The sequence below is a fragment of the Drosophila virilis genome, chromosome 5, assembly GCF_030788295.1.
Source record: "Drosophila virilis strain 15010-1051.87 chromosome 5, Dvir_AGI_RSII-ME, whole genome shotgun sequence".
NCBI lineage: Eukaryota > Metazoa > Arthropoda > Insecta > Diptera > Drosophilidae > Drosophila > Drosophila virilis.
Window position 1 is genome coordinate 16,934,199 of NC_091547.1, and position 23,410 is coordinate 16,957,608.

General features: G+C 42.4%; 1 protein-coding gene across 3 annotated transcripts in view; it reads right to left on the reverse strand.

The window, feature by feature from the left end:
• Positions 1-792: 792 nt before the first annotated feature.
• The window catches only part of pdm3 (pou domain motif 3), a 94,430-nt gene continuing 71,812 nt past the window's right edge, over positions 793-23,410 (reverse strand). Inside the window, exons 3-11 of one of the 3 annotated variants that reach the window (XM_032437051.2) lie at positions 9,922-10,363; positions 8,342-9,040; positions 6,445-7,741; positions 6,141-6,376; positions 3,196-3,376; positions 2,229-2,282; positions 1,761-1,844; positions 1,529-1,677; positions 793-1,442 (exon numbers count right to left, since the gene is read on the reverse strand). In XM_032437051.2, coding sequence (XP_032292942.1) covers positions 1,318-1,442; positions 1,529-1,677; positions 1,761-1,844; positions 2,229-2,282; positions 3,196-3,376; positions 6,141-6,376; positions 6,445-7,741; positions 8,342-9,040; positions 9,922-10,363 — 3,267 coding nt within the window. In that variant the 3' untranslated portion in view covers positions 793-1,317. Of the gene's footprint in view, positions 1,443-1,528; positions 1,678-1,760; positions 1,845-2,228; positions 2,286-3,195; positions 3,377-6,140; positions 6,377-6,444; positions 7,742-8,341; positions 9,041-9,921; positions 10,364-23,410 lie in introns of all 3 variants that reach the window. The other 2 variants (XM_032437050.2, XM_032437052.2) reach the window with 2 other exon arrangements.

Consider the following 23,410-nt stretch of genomic DNA (forward strand, 5'->3'; position numbering starts at 1 on the left):
AAAAATTGGTTCGGTTTTGATTTTATAGTTATAAATCTTTCACAGATTTATTTGTTTGCTATACGACAGGAGTCCACCTGCAACATAAGCCGTCTTTCTGCTCACCCTTCTATACTGGCAAGAAGGCTTTGCAGAAGAAAGCGACGGAGACTGCGCAGGATCCACCCTATCGATCGAATAATATAACTAAACGGTATATAAGACTTGATAATTAATGATAAGTATGTTAATATCCCTATTGTAAAGCTAGGTTAAGATGCTTAAGAATAGTAACAACAAATTAGCTAACAAAATAATTAAAAAATAAATAACGAACAGACAGCATCGATCTAAAGGGATATTAATATACACAAGGATTATTAGTTTTGTTTTATAAATAAAACGCAAAGGGGATTCATATTTTTTTAATTATGTTGGTTTTTTATTACAATTATTTAAATATTTTTTATGTTTTCAGTTTTTCATGATTTTGTTTGTTCTTGTGTACGATTTGAATTTCGCAATTGAAATACGTTTGTTCTTGTATTTTATTTTTTGTTCTGGGCTTTCGACAATTGCTACATAAATTTGCTTATTCTAGATTTTTAGTGCGCTGCCATACATTTTAGTGGGTCGTTTGTTTATGGGCTAGAGGGGTTTGATGGCCAAATGAGAATCGTTAATTGCTAGAGTTTATAATTTGTTTATAAATTGTTTAAATAAAATACACTTTAGTATACACGTTATATTAATATAGCCAACGCATTAAATGCAATTATTTTTTAAATCAAAGAGCTTACGTTTTATAAAGAATTTGTTTACTTGTGTCATTTTGCTTCTTGCATTTTGTTTTTCTTTTTTGTTTTTTTTTTTTGTCATTTTGGTTTTGCGCTTAGCCATACAAATTGATAAATGTAAATCTCTAGTTGTGAATTTGTTATACATATACTATCCCATTTATATATATAATTCTTTTTTTTTTTGTTTTGTATTTTAATTTTTGGAATGGCACATCAATATCATAAAATAGGCCCTAAAATCCGCAGAGGTCTGCGCCTGTAGACTTTAGACTTTAGCCTACTTCGAGGCTATTTGGGATATGATAAATGTTAGTCCATAATGTTAGTCATAAATAGTACATGGTTGTATTTAATTTTGTTGACTGTGGCGAAGTGTGGGGAAGGGGGCGGTTGACATATGCTGACATTTATTGTAAATGCTATGACACAGCTTTTACTTTACATGGCCTAAAAACTAAACGCTAAGTGTTTAAAACTATCACAAAATACACACAAACTATATACAGTATATAGCAGGCCTCTATATGTACACGCCCTACTAGACCATGCCCTTGGACATCATGCGCACAGTATTCTTCAAGGCCTGCCGCTTGTTGCAGAACCAGATGCGAATCACTTCGCGCTCGTAGCCCAGCTGATGGGCCAGGCCAGTTATTTCGGTGCCTAATCCATAATGAGAATCGAATATGCATTTTAGACAAGTCCCAGTGTTGGATTTTCATTTTGGTCAACTGAAAGTTACCACTCACCCGATGGATGCGTATTGCGCTCAAAATGTGCGTTCAGCAGCTCCAGTGCCTGAGGTGTGAACGAGGTGCGACGCTTGCGCTTCTTCGAGGGCTCCACGCCAATATAGTCTGTCAGATGGTTCTGGCCGGACTTGTAGCGATTCCAGTGACTGTGGAATATATAGAGATATAGTTTAGTTGGGCTGCCCATTGTATGGTTAGACGTTGCGTGGAACTGCCTCCATACTCTCACCTCTCTTCGGCCTCCTTCATCCAGCGCTCCAAGACGGGCTTGATTTTCTGTGCACTCTTTGGTGTGATGTCGAGTTTCTCGAACCTGCATGGTATATGGATAGAGTATCTTAGTAACACACCGAATCTCTGTATGCGCTAATTGGATTAACGTAAAAGAAACGTAACTAAAGTGCCAGGACATTGTCAAGTAGCATACTTTATCATTCTTTTGGCTTTACAAAAAACATACAAATTTTGTTGTTGAAAGCTGCTAAAATTGCTCATTGGCAATGCCCTGGCCAATTTGATTAGATGGTGTTGGAAAAGCGCATACTTATAACATATAAATACAAAAAGAAAATGTAAACAAAATGAGCTCTTGCACTTTAGTTAAGTTTCTTTCACACGCACACACACACACACACACACACACATTTGTACACACGCACTCACACACATACGCACACACACACACACACACACATACATGTTCTGTTGTTGCGTCGACAGTTGAGCGGCATACATCTGCGCAGCGAGTGCACTGCTTGCATATTGGTATTTGCCATTCGACATTTGACATTTGACATTTGGCGTTTGACGGTTAACGGTTAACGGTTGACGTGGGGTTTTGACAGTCGGTTGACAGCGAGTTGTGAAACGGTAGTGTGAAGAAGGAGAGACGGTTGGCGATTTGGCGATATCAAAATAAACAAATAAAATAAATAAAATAAATTTCGCATTATTTTTGTTGTCACTTGTTTAAATAATTAACTAATTAAGCATTATGTTCGATATATTAATATTAATACATACAATATATGTATATATATATATTTACTTTTAATAGCTTGTTCAAAATGTCCTGGCACTCTACAAATGGTTCCAGAAATATTATAAAACTAATTTAAACTAAAGCGTTCTCAATTTGTTTCAATACAATGCAGAATTCCGTTTTTTTTTTTTGATAAATAATAAAAATGTATTTACTCTATGGATTTTCTAAGCTCTTTTTCTCCTCAGGTTGGATTAATTTTGAGTAAATTTAGCTTTTGAAATTGGTAATTTGGTAAATAATAATAAAAATTTAATATTATATAAAGAGAGACTATAGTAAGGCTTTACATAAAAATAAAGGAATAAATTCAGAGAAATTTGTATATTTATTAAGTACTTAATACTTAAGGTTATTTATGTTAATGTTAAGTTGTATTTTACAGATTTTGCTCTGAGTGTAATAAAAAATTCGATTGATACCAGCTAATACTCGAACGTGCTTGAATACTACAAAGCAGAATTTAAATTCTTTCGTAACTTAATCTTAAACGATTGTAAACTATTTATTATTTTTTGCTAATAGATTTGATCTAATATTTAATGTAAATATCTCCTTTTATCAATTTAGATAATATTTTTCATTAGATACGTATGTAACGTGTCCTCTATTCATAGCTCACCTGCAAATGGCACTCTGGCTGTACGCGGGTCCTTCGGTTACCGAAAGAGCCTGTCCCACCTGGGTCTGGGTGAGGCCCAGCGAGAGGCGCCTCAACTTGAATGCCTTGGCGAACTCCTTGATCTCATCCAGGTCAATGCCATCGACCACATTGGTGGTGGCCTGGTTGATGGTGGGTTCATCTGCAAAGTAGCGTTCAGTTGAAGGGTTAAAGTCAAGTGGGCATAAGCAAGCCTTACTTTGCTAACGCTACTTAAGTGATAAGCTAAAATGGCGGCCAGTTAGTCAAACCGACTGTCAAACAGTTTAACTCGTCGTCTGCCTCACTGACACTGGCTCTTAACGAGCCCGGTTCACGGTAATAACTGCCAATGCGAAATGACACCATAAATTGCCTCCGAGTCGCGGCTCTTAATTACAGTTAATTGCGGTAATTGCGAAATATTATTAGAGTGTCGCAGGTAAATTGATAAAACTCATTTGCCATATAGCCCAGGAAAGAACTTGGATGCGGATGTTGTTGTTTTTATTGCCCTGTCACTTAGCTCTTGTTATGCTTGTCTATTAGACAAGGCAGGCAAAACTTATTGCCTTTATATGCTTAATTTGTTAGCAGCTGTTGTTGCTGCGCCAAACTACACGCACAGAAATTTGATTTATTTATTAATGATATGCAGGCGACAACAAGGAGACGACAACAAGGAGGCGAGCACCAGGACGAGGACAGAAGACAGAGGACACCATCAGCAGGCGGCGTGGCAGCAAGCCAAACCAAAGCCATTCACTTGACTGTAACTGCAGCCCAGCTTTAGCGGTAATTAAGATGCGCCTCACCACACCCACACCCCCCACACCAGACCCAGTCTTATCCTTGTCTGAATCCTTGCCAAGCCATAACTTGGGCTGCTGTCATCGCCGTCTTTGTTGTTTGTTTGGCTTCGAGAAGTGAAATATGTCATTAAATACGAAAACATCTTAAGTTTTTGTATGCATCAATTAGTAGTAATTAAGCTGCATATTGTCTGCAATTTGTATGCGATGCGACACTAGAGAGCTGCCATCAAGTACGAAGTAGCAAGTGGCCAAAGAAGCAGAAGCAGAAGCAAACGATCCCCCAATGCAATTGAGACTACGTACGCTACGTGGTACTAAACCTGTTAGCTGATGGTTTAGCTGATGCCTCTGCCTGGGGCCTGGCTTTGCCTTCTTGTTGTGCTGATTGCATTTTTAATGCATCCAAAGTTTCAATTAAGGTCTTAGCGAGCTGCTACCACAATGCATACATGTATACATACATGCACGCATGCATACATTTGTTTTTGCTAGCGAGCAGAACATTAATTGACACGGGCTCAAAATAGCACAGAGTGCTGACGATAAAGAAAGCTTTAGTTTATTTAACATAAATTAAATCCAAATTCTCAAAAACTTGGATACAACTTTTTCGCATTTACCTCTTCAATATGTTTTAAATGAAAATTAAATGAAATGAATTAAATAAATCTCGCAATATTATTTTAAAAAGGTTCGGATAAGGATTTGTTATCTAGCCAAAATATTAAAAATAGAACCGAACAGAAAATATAAATATTTGCTTACACAATTAGTCAGCATATTCAAGACTCAGAAACACACACGCAGACAACACACACACTCATCATTAGGGATTAGGGTACATGAAATTGGAGTGCCAGGTGAAAAGCTCAATTGGAGTTGCTGTTTTTTCAGCTTGTTGATAATGTTGAATTGATGCAGTACCCTGGCGATTCGATATATTAAGAGCTAGCCCCAAAACATGGCGTGCAGCGTGGCGTATGAGTGATATAAATACACACAAGCGCACACATGCACACACACGCACTCACACTTATAAGCAGTTAGTCATTTTCGGCAACTTTTTCAACATTAATTAACGCAATTCGAGTGCAGCAACAGAAATAAAACTTCGACTGCGTTTTAAATGAAAACAAGCCCTAACAAGTTAACAGGATTTTATGTAATTTCTAAAAGAAAATGCGCCTCAAGTTTACAGTGGCTGAGGGCGGGTGCAGCAACAGGCCTTTTCGAGCAGCTTGTTCTGGCCTGGCCCGCGTGGCATGTGTGCAAAAGTTTCGCTGTGCATTTAGACGACTTCCCAGAACATGGTCCATAATTGATGCAGCCGCGAGCTGCTTGACGAGCGCCGCACAAAACTCTAGCCAAAGATTTTGCAACGCGCTGCCAAAAGTTGAAAGATGTCAGCCGAAAGTGTTAGCCAAATTAGCAGCAGTGTTGAACCTGTCACGCGTTGGTAACAAGTCCGGGGGAATAAGAAACAAATCTCAAGCAACAGCCTGTCAGAAGGCATTTCACTAAGTTGCTGCGATTAGCTGGCATGAATGAGCACGGAGATTCTTAGAAAACTAATAAATTGTATATAGAAGGGAACTAAACACTCTTCAGATTTTTACCTGAGAGAGTGTAATTCCTAAATAAACTCTATATATAAAATTGTTTGATAAAAGTATAAGTGTGAATCAAAATATTGTAGTTTGAGCCTTGATCTAGATTTTCCCTTAGGGCTTTCAATCAGAGTTAAACTCTAAGCCACTGTGAATTTGTGCCTCTTAGTAAATAGTTTAAAAGTTCAAATAATCATGAATAAACTTAAATATTCATATCTATCTGTTTCTAAATATTTAATTGATGCATTAGACATATTTGCCAGCTGACTGCCTTGAATAAATTTATTTTTACACTTTATTTATTTACTGAACCCGAAATGAGACTTTAAAATGATTTAAAGAATTTCATGAAATATAGAAGGATTTTCACTGCAAGAAAATTAATAAATAAAATTGATCGTAGGATGAGGCACATAAATAATAACGGGCTTAGAGTCGACAGACAGTTAAGGGCTAACTAATCTTATTAGAAAATATGGAAAAAGAGTCGATCTTTACTCACTCGGTGAATCCATAAGCAGGTCGTTGTCATTGTCGTTCCCATTGGGCGACAGATGTGGCGGCTCGCTGCGCGATGAGGGGCTCAGCTTCAAAGGCTGCATTAGAGAAACGCCTGATGTGGATGGCCCTGGCAAGGGTGAATCGTCACGCGGTGAGGCGGATGAGGCACGCGTGGCTGTAGCCGTCGGCGGGCCCAAAGATTTGGTGATGGTTAGCTCGCCGTTAGAGGCGTTTAGTCTAGGGGAGCAGAAGAAGGCAAACGTTTAGATAATCCATTCAATAAATAATTCCTGCCAAAAGTTTACCTATTGATGCTGCTAAGTACGCTGCCCGTGGAGCTGGACGCCGTTGCCGTCGCTGTGCAGTTAGTGGCCGTGGCTGAGGCTCCGCTGGAGCCACCGCTCAAACTTGGTCCATTGCCCAGATAGTCGCGCTCCAGTCGCGGCGAGCTGCCCATGTTCAAGGCGTGCACGGGCGGCGAATGTGAGCGGAACAGTGGAGATGAGTAGCCTCTTTCATTGCTGCTGCTGCCCATAGCGGTTGGAGTGGACACAGTGGGCGTCAAGCGTCCACTGAGCATGTTGCCAGCTCCACGCTCATGCGGCACATGATGCACCGACGCAGTGCTAGATGTGCTTAGGCCAGAGCTTGTTCTCGTGGCAGTCGCAGTGGGCGTGTGCGAACGTCGTTCGAGCCGTTCATGGTGCTGGCTGAGATTCATGCCTGTTGCACCGGAGGAGCCGCGTCCTGGACTGTGCTTGGGCGAGGAGCCTGCCGCACTGCGCAAATTGTGCCCAAAATGATGTCGCGCCAGGGCAGCCGAAGGCGGCAACGCGGGCGGCGAGACGCTGCTGCTGCTGCTGTTCAGCTCCAGCGGCTTCAGCTCCAGCTGCGGAGCCGTCAACTCATCCGGATGCCTCAAGCTTATCTGTGGATGTGCCGCTGATGCTGCCGTCGTCGTGCCGTGCAGATGATGATGCAGGTGCGTTTGCGTCTCAGGCTTGATGTGCAGCTGCTGTTGCAGCAAGAACGCCGCAGCCGGCGGTGGCGGTGGTGGTGGTTGTTTTGTCGGCAGCGCCGGACTGCCCACAGTGGGTGAGCCAGAGGGCGGTGTTCGCTCCGCGGAGCGACGCAGGTCAGCGGCCAGGTGGGCATGTGGCAAGTGACTCGCCGCCGCTGCGGCTGCTGCTGCTGCCGCCAATTGTTGCTGCTGCTGCTCGCGTTCCCGTTCGCGCTGCTGCTGCTGATGATTGGCGGCAGCGGCTGCAAATAGCTCCGGATGCAGCGCTGTCAGCAACTGCTGTACGCCCGTAGAAAAGAGATTAGGCTTCAGTAAATTCGTCGGAGTCTGCGCCAATTGCGGCAAGGCTGGCCCATGCTGCAACGCAGCCAGCGGTGGAGCCAGAAGTTCGCGTTGTTGTTCGCGTTGCTGTTGCTGCTGCTGCTGTTGGTGTTGGTGTTGTTGTTGTTGTTGTTGTTGTTGCTGCTGCTGCTGTTGCTGCTGATAGCTGGCAAAAGCGCCGAATGCGTTGGGTAGAAACTGTTCGCTGGTGGGAATCTGTGGGCTCACCGGAATGGTAAGAATGGTCTGCACAGCAATGCCTACGAAGGGAGGGAAGAATGCAGATAATTTAAGACTTCTGTACTAATATTAAAACTTTAATATGAATTCGTTAATAGACTTTTGACTTCGGCAGAGTCCAACGCAATTTGTGCTTCTGTGGGCATTCCTTTTTAAGACAGTTAAAGGCACTAAAAGCTTTAACTGAACCAGTATCTTTCAAATTTAAATTATTTTCCATGGCAATAGCATAATTTTAAATCGATTAGATTCAAACATAATTTGCATCTTAAAAATTGCCTCGCTCGAAGCTTTGAATACCAAAGCAATCCGTAAACATGCCATTTCTGCGACCCTAAGAGAGCAGAATACTTTTAATTTTAATCTATATCTTTAAAACAAACGTTAATCCTAACTTAAGACTCAGATCGGAACTGCCCAAATGGGTTGCTAAATCAAGGAAATTGAAAATTGCCAAATCGCTTTAGCTTTGGCTTTAATAGACGCGGCCAGCCACCGACTTTGGCTGCGATATAAGCCAAAGTCAAGTGAAGTCAACTATGTTATTGATACCCAACACAACTAAAACTAATCCCCTGTACACACATCCTGTGCATGTGTGTGTGTGTGTGTGTACCCACCTTGAGCTGTAGGTATGAGTAGCTGAGCACCCTGGACACCCTGCACCAGCTGCCCGGAGGCGAGTATCAGTTGCGGCATCTGCGCGCTCGCCGGCGGCGCTTGGAGCGCTGGCGGTGGCGATGCGGTCGCTGCAGCCAACACATTGGCCAGCGTCGTCGCGTTGAGGGCATGGGCATGGGCATGCGGTGAGCTGCTGCTGCTGGGATTATCCTGCGGCTGCTGGCTGGAGGAGTTGCCGGCTGCGCTGCTGTTGCTGCTGTTGTTGTTGTTGCCCTTTGACGTCTTGTGCTTGTTCCCATTGTGGCAGCTGCTGTTGTTGTTGTTGTTGTTATTGTTGTTGCTGGGCGAGGTACTCGCTGCTTTCGCTGCAGCAGCAGCTGCTGCTGCGGACGTGGAGGTGACTCCACCACCAGCTGCTGCTGCTGCTGCTGCTGTTGTTGTTGTTGCTGTCACAGCCTCTGCGCCAACGCTCAGATTCAATGGTGAGTTGAACACGGAGGCGGCTAAGCCCTGAAGACTTGCCAGTGCGGCAGCCGTGGCGGGATGATGATGGGAATGATGTGAATGCGGATGTTGTTGCTGTTGCTGATGCTGGTGCTGCTGCTGCTGCTGCTGTTGTTGTTGTTGGTGTTGCTGATGTTGCTGTTGTTGCAGTGTGGCCAAATTTTGTAATTTTTGCAAATTTATCATGTCTTGCACTGTTGGTTCGAGTGGGAGATAAACAAAAAGGTACACGGAAAATGTTTTCATTAGTTTTTGGTGAAGCAGTTGAAAAATTAGCAGAAATGTCAAACGGAGCTCTTGAATGTGGTGAAGCAGCCCTAAAAGCTGCCAGCACTAATTGCCAGTTAACTCTATCGAAGGACTGCAAGTGTGTGAATGTGTTATTCAGGGATGGAAACTATCACTTTTTATTTTGTAGTTTAATTAGGAATTGGCTCGAAATTCTTGGCACTGAAGTTTGAATGGAGTTTCATGTTATCATCAAAGCAACATCAAGATGTACTAGCCGTAAAAACTATGTATTGCAGAGCTCATTTATATATGTATATATATGTTTGTATAAATTTATGCAATAGGCAGAGAAAGAGCTTAAGAGCATCTAAAACCAAGTCGGTTTATCTTGCTGTCTGTATCCCAGTTTGCTCGCCCTCAGACACTGTTAAAACGAGATGCCTAAAATTTGGAGTTTACCATCTCGATAGCCTCCGAAAACGTTAAGAATCGATAGCAATCTTGATTGAATAACATATTATACGTGTCATTTATGAATTGCACTACAAATCTCATCCAATATGATATGGGGATATTTGATTCGACTCGCCGCTGAGGACAGGGTGTCTGTCAGTCGAAAACACTCGGCCAGTGTACAAACAATAAAACAAACTTAAGAATTCAAGTACACTCATGTTATATACATATGTAACTGAGCTTAAACGGACTTTATATTTCAGTCTCCCTGCTTATTATCTTATTGTAAGCCAATACGCTGGTTGTTTAGCATATTTATGCATCTATATATAATAGTTTCCATCTCTGTTGCCTGCTATTTAAAGTTTGGTTTTCGATATGTACTCACTAGTTCCATTGAGATGTGCCGCAAATGCCTTGGCCTGGGCCTGCTCCTCGCATCGCAGGCGCAACGCCTCGGCAGTCTGATCCTCCGCGTCGTCCTCATCCGCATCGATTTGCATGGGCAGGGGCGAGGCAGAGTTCGTATCGCGCTGGTGGTTGGCCAGCGAGGCAGCCTTGGCCGCGAGATTCTTATAGAACTCCAGCTCCTTGACATGCTCCTTGGAGTCGTAGGCTGAGTGAGTGGAGTGTGCGGGCGAGAGCAGCGTTGGCTCCATGTCATCTTCGTTGTTGTTGTTGTGGTTGTGGTGGTGGTGCGCTAAGTGCTGCTGCTGTTGCTGCTGATGATGTTGCTGCTGGTGGTGCTGGTGATGCAAGGGATGGTGCGCGTGGCTGCTGCTGCTGCTGGGCGAATGTATCTTGTGGCAGCTGATCTCCTTGTCGTAGTCCTGCAACCAAAGTGGATAAAGTTGATAATTAGTTATGAGCTTAAAGCACTTAAAACTTAAAGCTGGACAAAACTATTGCATAACAAGAGCAACTGCGTGAGAACCAACAGAATATTACGCATACGCCGCGTGCACCATAAATCACAACACAGCCAATGAATTGAGCGCCGTGATTGCATTTATTAAATTATATTTGCGCATTTGGTAATTACATAATCCACAGCACTGTCAATTGTTTGACCACGCCCAGCCCCCATACGGGAGGCGGCCATTGTGCCGCAGGGGTCCAAATGTTTGCTGATTGGATTATTATTTAAGCGACAGCCGCGGCATTTACTCGTATTATATTACATTTTGTCAGCTCTGCCGAGTGTTCATTTACATGTTTAAATATTTCACATGGGGGCTATATGAGTTAATAAGTTAATTTAATTTTTGTTGTAATTGTCAACGCACTTTTATTGTTTGACACTTATTGTGTTTCCTGCTGGCAGGGGCTCTAGCGCAATTTATGCAAATTTAATTGGTTGCAATTGCCAATTTGTGTGTGAGTGTGTGGGCATTGAAACGGAGGCATATTACTTGAAGGACATTAGGTAATTAAAAATTAAATTAATTAAGGAACGTCTCTATATTTTAGTTTCGTTGTTGTTTACTTTGCATAATCAATTAAAAACGTTTTTATACAGCTCGAAATGTGATTTTACGATCAAAATTACATTGCTTAGTTAGAATAGAAGATAGAGTAAATATATTTTAAATGTGATATTTCAAAGAATCCTATTTAAATAAAAAATGTTGCAGCTAAAGCCCTTAAATATTCCGTCCGTATTTTCCATCGAAGCATTTATTATTTAAAGAAGGAACTTGCCTCTGGGTAAACAGGACGCCATAGAGAAAATATTTATAAAAAAATAACGAAAAAAAAGTAGAAAGGTAAACCAATATAATTATTGGCAATTAATGCTGGCAACGCTCTCTAAATGCGCTGCAAGTCCAGCAGGAGCCGGCGCTAGATCGCGCCCGTTTGGCCAGGAAATGTGGAAGGAAAGAGGCCCCACATTAATGCCAGGGCGTCGCAGTTGCCTAAGTGCGGGTTGCTGGCTTCTCCGGCGTCGTGGGTCGCGACGTGCCCTGGCCAGAGCTTCAATTAAATTTTATTTGCATAGGAAATTAACATAATTGTAGTGCAAAATAACAACCCAAAAACAAAATAAAAAGCACAAAAAAATAGAAAAAAGCACGGCAGAAAGCAATAAAAATAAGCAGCGAACGTGACAGTACAGAAAAAGTGTTAAATGTGCAAGGAATAAATGCAAATAGAAATTTGTTGGCCACAGTGATAATTAAATGAATTTTTATGGAGGTGTTAGATGCTCGCCGAACCAATGGAAACCAATCTAGATACATGTTTTGTTTGCAATGCGATTTAGCATAAGGTTTACAGATAATCACATAAAAACAACGAACTTAAATTTTGTATTTACTTCAAAAATATACTCTAGTATTTCAATAATATTCATTTTACTAATTGAGTTGAATAAAAAGATAACAAATTACTTTATAATTTTACAACTTATTTTACAAAAAACTTTTCATAACCACAACATATATTTTTAGTTTGTGACTTTATGGAGTGCAATTTATTGTTTTACATTCGAATAAAAGATAAAAAAAAATTTGCTTTCATCGACCGTCGATAAATGATTTTTCTCATTTTGATTTCGTTTAATTCTCATCTTGTACGTATGTTTTTCTACTCTGAAAATCACCGCCTACAAATGCTGTCCTTTATCATCTAATGACACACTCTAAAAACGTATCCTGTGTCCATTTATTACAAAACTGACTGCAATAAGTATGCAACGACATTTGCCATATGCCAGGACAATAATTAAGCGCTTGATAAATTTCATTGCCGCGTGCTAAAACTACATTAAAAGACTTAAAAAAAGTTGCACGTAGCTAAAACCGACTGCGTAATACTCTGTATTCCAGTTGCATTATTCGAATAGAGTCTACTTAATATAAGGATTGGTGACCTTTCGGAAGGAAGGAAACTTTATGTTGATATGAACTTTTTTAATGCATTTTTCACAGACCTTGGATCAACCGTTAGTAAAGAAGCTTTCAAATTTGAGGACATTTTTTGCAACCTTGTACCAAAAAACTACGCTAATGCGAATTGAAAGCAACTCGGACATTGCAAAAAAACTAATACACTCGTCTTGGAATTGGGTAGCGAGTGTGAAAATTGGCATTTATTGGCGACGACAACGGCAATGGGAAAGCACAAGCACCCGCAACTACTTAAGCAGGTGCTGGGCTCTGGCCAGGACAGCAAAATTCATTAAAACACCAGGAGCTGGAGCGGCTGCCAGTGCGCAAACAGGACTCTCGATAGTTGTTGCCACCCGGTGAGGACGAGCAAGTTAATGCCGTTGAACAGCAAATCGAACTAAATTTATGACACACACATTGAACGAGCGCAAAAAAGAAAAAAAAGGTGAAAAGCTACAAAAACAAAAAAAGGGAGGGAAAAAATGAAAAGCAGCCAACGTAAATGTCCTGTATGCATGTCCTTTATGCAAACAGACGGCAACCGCCGACGACGCTGACAGTCACTATATGCCAGGCAGTAGTAGTTGGCGGGGGCTGGTGGTGGGGCGGGTGTTGGCTGATGCACTGATGTGCAATGAATTAACTTTTCAACATATTTACACACGCTCAATTGAATGGTAGAGTGAGTCCACAGCCCAGGACGCGCTGCCTGCCACTATGTGCGGGGGCGTGGCTAGTGCTGCGCCCGCGGCATCAAAGTTGCCGAACAAAACGGGGCATATAATGAGGCGCTGGCGTTGGTTATTGTTGCAGCAGTCGCAGCAGTTTCGCAAATGAGCGGAAATTAAAAACTGATTTAGTATGATGACAGTCAGTGCGCTGATGGGGACGTGGCGAAGTGGGGCGTGTTGCAGCAGGGCAGTGTCATGGACTCTGCTGCAGCTGAGACCTATTGAGAGATGTCATTCACTTACGAACATTTGCCCACATATATGCATTAATATGCTCTGGACAGCCAAAAATTATATGAGCCTGTACAGCACAGAAAGGGGCCTCAAAAGCTAAGTTACGAACGAATTGTAGCAAAATAGATGAAGAGCTGCCAGCTGACCAGCAGAATGTTGCACACTCGAGCTGTGAGCATAACAACTCGCCACACGCAAGGACCTCAGCTTGTTGTTGCGAGTTCTCGAGCAGAGGCTTGCCACAACTGATGACTGCAGCAGTATGGAATGCCAAAATTCCTGGAATACACTCATTGCACATGAGCTAGCCTGAATAGAAACAGATTTCAGCTTTAGAAATCTCACACATTCTCTTCACTCGAATAAGAATATACACAAAAGAGGTCCAACACAAAATGAACTTCCTCGGCTATGCATGCTATAATTTTAAGATAAAAGCAATTTATTTTCTAGAATAAAGCTGTTTTAATTAATATTTTTCAAGCACCACAAAACACTTTTAACGAACTTAACCTATAGAGTTTTTCTTAGAGACTAACATTTTTAAGTAGTACCTCATCAAGTTCTTTTCAATCTTCATTGATTTTCATATCAACTTGTGCACATTTCAAGGCGTACTCGCAAAATTCGTCATTACTGGGGTTATTGTCTGCCCAATCGGGGCTGTCTCTTTGCGTTAATATCTTAGTTGCGAGGCGCCTCAACGTATGCAATACAAATGCTCACAAAAGGTAACGCGCCAAATTTATAGCCACGCCACTCGGACCACACTCTGGGCAGTGCCGGACAGAAGCATCAGGAGGACACATGAGCCGGCACCCCTCGACTCCAGCCCTCAACGTATCGTATCAAGCGAGCACTTGAAGCCGCCGAACGATGAATGTGAAACAACTTTTACTTTTTTTTTGCTTTTTGCGACGCCGTCAGATGAAAATAAGTCAAAAAATAGAAAATGAATTGAATTATTGCAAAAAGCGCGAGCTGCGTTGCTTCCCAAAGCAGAGGGAGAGAGAGAGAGAGAGAGCGAAAGAGAGAAAGAGAGAGAGGGAGAGTGGGAGCGGGGTAGGATGCTGGGCACTTGACAGCCCCAGTGATAAGCAAAAGCCCCGGCGCGAAATGGAAATGCGATGGCGGCGAATGCGATGGAAACGGCGGCTTTTGCTTTCTTCTTATTATGGGCCTGGCACTTCTATCTGTGTGCGTGTGCGTGTGCGTCTGTATGTGTGTGTGTATTTTGTGTTTTGTATTTCTTGTTTTGTATACCCTGTGTTTTGTGAGTCTAAAAGGGTAGCTTGGGTTCAGCCAAATAATAAATATACCACAAAATTGGTGTCTAGACTTTCTGTTATGCAATAGAGGTTTGTTAAGGTTAAGTAAAATATTATGTAAATATACAAAAGTCATCGACTTATTCAAATAAAATATAAATTATACCTTTCGATGCGTTCAAAAAATTAGCAACCATCTGAAACAGTATGCAGGGTATCTTATTGCCGTTCAGCTTTTTTTTAGCACATTTTTGCTGGTTTCGTTGCATGCTTTTGAGCGCGACGCCGAATGCGAAATTATAATTCACACATGTGACCAGGGCGAACGACTTGTGGCAGGGGCTGCAACCGACCGGGCGTCTGAGTGTTTTGGGGGGAGGTCGAGGCTGTACTTGGCCATTTGCAGGGTGCGCGTCCGTCGCCTGTTAAAAAATGCAATTGCCAAAAAGTAGCCAGCAAAAATAAAAAGAAAACAGCGGCTGCAGCATCGACTGCGTTGCTTGTTTGCTTTAATTGCAAATGGCATCTTTTTTTTTGTGGGGCGCCCGCGTTACAGGCTGACCAACAGCCACACGGGGACCCTTTCCCGGCACGCGGCCGAAAGCATGGGGTGGACATGCATTTCTCAGAGGCCGGGGGGAAACAGGCTCATAAATTGTCGAAAAATATTTGACTTGTTCTATTTTTGGTCGCCAGCGCCTGCTGTGGCCAGCAATATGCTACATGCTTGCTGGCCAGCTCTCCTTTGTATCCCTTGGCAGCCATCCCCCGTTTTGTTCGTGTGGATGCAAATATTTTTGGTAGCTCCCCCTCGCCTCGTATCCTCGTATCCCTCGGTAGCTGCATGCACTTTTGCATATTTAATGTTTTGTTTAATGCAAATGTACATAATTTCATCATTGAGCATGCGTGTGTGCGTGCGTGTGTGTATTTCTCTGTTTGTGTATAGTTTTCTTTTATTTCTACTTCTGCGCCTGTTAAGTCGCTCAGAGATGTGAAAATATTTTTCAATTAATATTTATGTTGCTTTATATGCCTGAATTGGTAATGCCGAGTCTCAAATGGAACCAAACTGTATTCTGGTAAATGGCTTGACCAGGCCTAACATTTAAGGGCGTGGCCAGAAGGACATCATATATCTGATTCGATCTGCTCTATGTGAGTCCAATGTGGTTCATTGAACTTCTGCAGCAGCTACCAGCGAGTGTGTGAGCAAGTTTAATGGAATTTAGCTTTAAAATTTGTTTTTTTCTCTTGCTCTTCTCTTGATATATCCCAATATATCCCATACACATTTACCAATCAGTTTTGTCACAATTTGTGATAAAGCTGTATTAAGCAAATATTTAATTTATTAAGGTACATCAATATTGTATTTTATACATATAGTTATATGCAAATACAATTGAACATTTCCTAGCCTCTTTCGCAATACTTACATCCAATCATTTACACATAAACATATACACACATACATATATATATATATTTAAACCTATATTTACATGTCTGTATGAGTAAAATATGTATAAAATAAGATTAAAAAATTTCTGTATCAGCTTTGCGTATTTTAAATTAAGATTCGATTACGATATTTTATTTTCTTTCCCATTTTTTTGTTTTGGCAAATTTGTGGTTTAATGAGTATAACTTTCGAACCAATCTGAGCTATTCATGTTTAAAGCTCGATTTTTCGTTTATTCAAAGTCTCTATTAGGCATATTATATAGACCCCCACCCCTTCCTCTGCACTGTTTAGCCCCTCGCTATACATTGACCAAATCCAATGAACTGCAGAATCACCCAAATATCCAAAAATAAACAACAACAACAAAAATGTATGCCCAAAATTTGACACAGAAATAAAGAAAACAAAAGAGACGATAATAAAGCAGACAAGTAAAAAACGTGAGCCGCCATTTGCAATAGCCAAGCGATTTCTTGCACAATTTCCTCGGCACACAGTGTGAATAAAAATGTAAGCTTCAGTTGCAGTTGCAGCCGAAACCAAATACGAACTCAGAGGAGTCGCAGTCGAAGCCCATTACGCTGCTCCCTGCCGCGCCCGCAACTCGGCTGCGCCGAGTTCAATCAGTCCACAACAAACAAAAGCTGCAAGCTGCAGACATTGCAATTTTCACGAGCATTTGACCGGCTCTCTATATACACGCAAGCACACGCATACAGATGCACTAGGAAATATATAGGTAGGCAGCGGTTTGGGCAGAGGGGGCAGCGGGCGGCCGCAGTCGCAGCCAGCTGACAGTCGCATGGCGAATGGCCAAACGAAAACAAAAAAGCGTGCAAAACAACAGCGAAACACAAAAACCAAAACAAAAATGTGTAAAAAATAATGGAGAAAAGTGTGGAGAGAGTGCAGAGCGCATAAAAATGGAACAAAACACAGCAGAGCCAACAACTGACAGGAGAGTTGCACACCCGCCCCCCCCACCAACCAGCCCATTTGAGGCTCGGTCCAGTAGTCGATGGGCCCATCAACAGCGACGGCAGCAGCGACATCAATGGGCGCGCCACTCAATCAACCCCACGCAGGCTGGAAATTGTGTGCGGGTTGGGTGTTGTCAAGGGTCGCTGGGGTGCGGGCAGTGGGGAGTGGGGAGTGGGGAGTGTTGGGCGACGGCTGCTGCTTGACAACAATGAAGGCCAAGTATTGTCCAGGCAGCGCGTCCCAACCCCAGGCACAAGCACAGGCAGACCCAATTTTTTTTCTTCCTACTATATTTACGGAGCATTTTTTTATGCGCCGCTTCATTTAATTTTTTTCGTATACTTTCTTGCTCCTCACCTTTCTCTCTCTCTCTCTCGGTCTCTCTCTCTCTTTTCCTCATTCTCTTGTTCGCTCATTCTCTTTGCTGTTGGCCATTTTTCATGGCCTGAGCGCCGCGTTTGCCTGCTAGAACTTTCTGACTGCTTGGTCGCTGGTCAGCCGCAGTTATTCTTGGGCCCCTCTCGACGCTCGCTGGTCAAATAAATGCTATTATCTGCCCCCTCCTGCCACCCAGCACACACTCACCGTTATGCAGCCCCTTTGCAGGGTCTGGATAATGGCAACGCCCTCGTGCGTTACGTATTCGAAACTTTTGCTTGATTTTCACTTTTGGCGGCACATTTCTTTTTTGCGGCCCAAAATAAAAGTAAAAGTTGCACCGCACACCCACAAAATATCCCCCCCCCTCCCCGCAGTTGCACCACCTGCCCACTCCTTTGACTGGTCAGTTGTGAGCCCAGCCTCAGTCCACGGGTTTCTTCCATTTCGGGCGTCTGTCGCGGCATTTATTGCCACGTTGCAGCCCCTGGGGGCCGCTCCGTTTGACTCTGCTGCTCATTTACATCAAATTTTTAATTGGAATTGGTGCCAGAGAGTGGACGTGTGCATAAAGGAGCGCACAGAGAGCGGGGGCAGTGGAGCAGCAGTGGAGACAGCGAAAGACAATAAGCCAGAAGCGGCTTAGAAACATTGATTGGCTCTTTCTGCGCCCCTCTGTGACTACTCTAGGCTTCCGTTTCACAAGCACAACGATTATTAACAGTTTCAGAGTAACTGGTCCCATATAAAACTAAGAACCCAAGTTCCATATACTATATATTTACTTTGCCTACTTACAGCGGCATCACTCATCATGCAATATTAAGGATCTACCACATCTCAATAAATTTACCATATAATTACTTTATCTACCAACTGAGGAATCATTAGAATAAGTAGCTTTACCATTTGTTATATCCCAAAGATTATCTATTTGTTTTTGGAGTTTTTTCTCTACTAATTAATTGTTTATCTTGTCAATTGTTTATATGTTGTCTCTTATATTATCATCAAGTGCCTGTTATCTGATATTCAAGTGCAGAGATTTTCGTATATTTTCAAAAATTGTAAGTCTCTTTCCTCTATTTGTGCTGCTCTCTCGCTCTCTCGCACTCTCTCTGGCATTTTTTGATCTTTAAAGCATATTCCTTCTCTCACATACTGTACAAAATGAGTATTATAAGCCTATTGCTCGGATCAGCGCATCAAATAAAGTCATACCCTCTCCCCTGCCTGTCTCCACTTTCCGTTCACACAGCACCTGTCGCCCTCCACCCACTGCACCACTTGGCTGCTGCTTTGTCACCTTTAGCGCCAGTCAGATTATTTTTTTATTCCTCCAACGTTTGCTGCACCTCTTCGCCCTCTACCCCACCCGAAATGCATACCCCACCAAACCGCTTGGCTTCAGCTTGTTGTCGGCTTCTGCTATTTTTAACAATTTTTTCGTACGCAATTTTTGTTTACTTTTTAGCAATGACTCCCCCTTCCCGCTCTGCGGCACAGCTGCGCTGCTCCCTTGATCTGTGCTTGGCTACCGTTATGTTTGTTGTTTGTCTGTCGCTTTCTTTTACTTCTTGTTGTTATTGTTGTTGTTGTTGTTGTTGTTGCTGATGCGTTATTTTTATTTTAGGCAACCGTTGAGAAAACACAAAAGCTTTGCATTTTTATGCAATTGTTTTCTTCTCTTTGGGCCGCACTCATATGTGCTATGGGATGTGACTGCGCGAGTACGTGTTCGTGTGTGTGTGTGTGTGTGTGTGTGTGTGTGTGCGAGTCTGTGCGTGTGTGCTGGTCTACGCTTTTCTCTACACTTCTCATTCGCTGCCGACGCTGCGTTTTTATCAAGAAAAAGAAAAAGTAACGTTTGTGTGCCTGCTGCTGATTGGTCCCGTTACCCCAGCGCACCCTTTCCCTCAGGCCCCACCACCCCACCCCCTTAGGCAACACATGTAGTAGCACAATGACAACAGCAGAAACATTTTTGTTTTAGCCGTAGAGCAACACACCCATTTTATTGTCCATTGTCCCTGTCGCACGCTGCGGGGGCGACCGGCTCGGCGACTATTCGAGCTCCTCAGCTCCAGCGGCTCCCGCTTCCTGTGTACTCAGCGATTGGCCATTAGCACGGGCTGAGTGCATCTAAAAGAAGTGCTCCTCCACCGATCAGGTAAAAGTAATAAAGAAACCACTCGAAACTTGAATGCGTGGCCATCAAATGTCTCATACAGTAAAACCTCACTACGGTATGAAGAACTTAACATAAATTTCGGAAATGGAAGATAACTACAATATGGCTTTGCGATTTGGTTAATCAACCCATTTATAGTTTAGTTTTCTTTGTTGAATTCGATAAAGTTAAGGACACATGACAATAAAATAAAGGTCTTAAAGGTATTCTCTCATGTTTTCCCAATCAAATTTTAGGTTCGTGCTGAATATTCGGGTATTCACAGTTGCTATCAGCAAGGATAACTAAAGTTGACTTTGATACATTTTCCACAGGATCTAGTGTGAACTACCTATCATATGTAGTATACCAGTAGTTAAGGAGAAGTTGAGTCCATTCCTGCATTGTTTGGTCTAGTCTGCCTTTTGAAATCTGATTCTTATTCTGTAACTTTGGATGTACTAACTTTTGCAGCTTTGCTTGCAATTGGAAATACCCTAATGGTTTTTTGAATAAAATAAATTATATTAAATTATATGTTTTTAATTAGAAATAGCGCAAGCAATAGCTTCTTTTCTAGCAAAAAATGCATGTGAATCGAAATATCTTTTAAAATAGTACAAGCTGAGTATAAACTCATGTTCAACATTTATGCTAATTTACATACAAATATCCTAAGATCCCATTTAATGTTTGTCGAACCAATCCTTAACAGTCTCTGCTGCCGTGCGTATTGACTAAACAAAATGTAATTACTTTGCGCTGCATTGTTGTATAGTGTCTCTGCTGCTCGAACATGTTACACTTTGTCGACCCTGCGCGCTGCCCTTCGCCCAGCGCCGCGGTAACTACCTTGGTGTAAGCCATATGACGCTATAACGCTTTAAAATTAATATTCCTATTTTTCAATTACAACTGACACTTGTCTATGGCAGCCGGGCCCAAACACAAAAAACCCCAGCCCTTCCTTCGAATGGAGAGCCTACCAGGAGACGGCTGCATGAGTTGCAATTGTTGCTAGTCGGACATCGGACGTCGTCGTCATCGTCGTGGACGGCACACACCCAATGTAAAATGTCATTACCGTTGACATAAATGAATAGCTGCATTCATTGCATTTGGCAGTGGTGGGCCAGTGTTGCAAAACAAGATTACCAACACCAACACCAACACCAACAACAGTACCAGCACCAGCCCAACCACCCCCACCCGTGAGCACCACCAGCCGAGCGGGTGCGCCACAAGCTTTCTGCATTTAGTTTCTTGTAATTTCGCATTAGCGCTTAGCTAATTAAAGCCAAGAAGCAGCCCATGAGCCAGGTTAGCACTGCAATTTTTTATCACCAGGTAATAATATAACTCGTGAGTGAATAATCGTAAGACATGAACGATTTAATGATAAGTCCAAACGAGTTAGATAATTATGGCTGTTATATGTAAATGACTTTATTTAATTTCAAATAATGCTTGACAGAAATGAATTGTATTAGATAAAAATGGAAATTTATCTGGTATTTAATGTACATAAATTATGCCTTGATAATAAAATCATTATTGAGAACTACTATTGGAATAATAAGCGAAAAGGTCAAGGTGGCAGCGGCATAATGAAGTGCCGTGTTAAGATCGTAACAGTGCTAGAAACCTTAACGTATTTACAAGCATCGATAATTGCCCGCTATCGATAATTATCGATTTTCAGAACATCTTTCTTAAGAGCTTTCCTTTCAATGTAATTCAATCTAATTGTTTTTATTTAATTTATATTTAATTGGATAGTATTTATTATGAACTTTTATTTATATTTAAATAACTCTTTTCTAATCTGTAGTTGAAACAGGTCTCAGCCATGATTTCTGCACACAAACAGAGCTCAGATAGAGTATCTCCAAGCGTAAACCGAGCTTTTCTTTAATATTATCTACCATTAACGTTTAATTACTGTCATGTCGTTGAGCGTCGCATCGGCCCACGCTACTGCCTTGAACCTCTCCTTGTGCCAGGTCCGCCCACATTGCACATTTAACCCTAATGTTGTCTAAGCACGGCCAGGACTGACCGGCATATGGAGAGCCAAAAACGTGCGCCTCATATAACATTTCTAATTAAAATTTTGTAGAGACCCGCTCCCGAAAATGGTTATTAACATATTTGCCATAACGTTGCCCATTTAGTTGAGCTCAGTACCGCCTCCCCTTGGCTCCTGTCTGTGTTATTTACCAGCACATTTGTCCCAAGCTGTTGTCCATTAGTTCGCATGCAGTCGGGCAACTTGTCCAAAAACCATGAGCTGCCCAACGCAGCTCAGCTAAGTAGGAAAGTTCTATAACCAGATTTCCAATGCAAACAGTGGGAAAGAGAGGGGTAAGAGAGACGGAGAAAGAGGGTGATGGAGAGATTTGGAGGAACAAGGAGCACTAGAGGTGGCGACATGCATGCATGCATGTTGGCGCCTAAGTAGCTGCGCTGTCTTCATTAAAAATCGCCCCTCAACCTGTACCCCAGTCAAGAGACAAGAGCCCACTGCCCATAGCCTAGAACCAGACCTAGACCCATGTAACGTTAGAAGTTGCAGCAGCAACAACAAATCGAGCTTCATTCCTAATTTAAATGCAAATGAGATTCATTTGCCAACGTTTGCGGGTAGGCGAGAGGTGAGAGTTGCAACATTGGACAGGCCCATGGCCCTGTGCTCGGTCAAAGCCGCACTGGAGCACTCATTACCCCAACAGCTCACAACCGGCTCTGTTTTTGGAGTCGCCTACCTTGGATCTGAGCTCAGTGGGTCTGCGTTTTCTTCTGACGGGGGTGCTGGAAGCCGGCTACCGGGTGACGGGTGGAGCCTGCCGACTGCAGCTACATTTATGCAAGTAGCTTAAATGGCTACAAAATGCGTTGCTTCGGCGAGATTTGTTGCATACATTTGGGCCGGCTGGCCGACTGTTGGCAACGCTTAGGCGCAACTTAAGCCCAACAATGCGAATGAGCCAGACACGGCCATCCCGGACAGGCGCTGGCAATCAGGCCTGCCAGCTCTCTGTCTCCCTGTGCTCTGTTCAGGTGTCACGCCGCCTCCCGTCCGACTGCAAATATAATCAGCCTGAAAATATGCTATGCTTTTTGGATTTCTTGATTAGTGCTGTTGTTGTCGGTCGCTGCGTGGCTTTGGTTTCGCCGCCCACGAATCTCTCACCCACGCCGACTTTGTGACTGGCAGATGACTCCAGCTGGAGCTGACTCCACGGCGTGCCCATAGGCGATGGCGGCAAACGTTGGCAAACGCATTGCACGAGAAATTACGGTTCACATTTCGGGGTGAAGAACAAAAGACATTGCCTAAATGGCATTGGTCTGTACGTACAGAAACGCCTTAGTTCCTTCAGCATCAGCCCTGGATTTAATATGTGAAAAATCGAGTGATCCAAAGAAATGGATGTTGGACAGTATTCAACATGTTTTACATACTTAGCAGAAAAGATCATGAAACTTAGTTCACATTCCTTCATATTATTATTCTTAAATATAACTTTACAAAATTATACAACTATAGTATACAACTACATGAAATCGAATGTCTTCTTTGAAAATATAACAATCAAATACGCCAAGCTCATAAGATACATTTATATAAAAAAATACAAATAAATTCGAATTTAAAGTTGATCTAAGGCTAAAGATATATCTTTTGATTTAACTGACAATTATCTACGATATCTTATGGACTCAACTCTCAAAAGTTGAAACAAAAGTTCATAC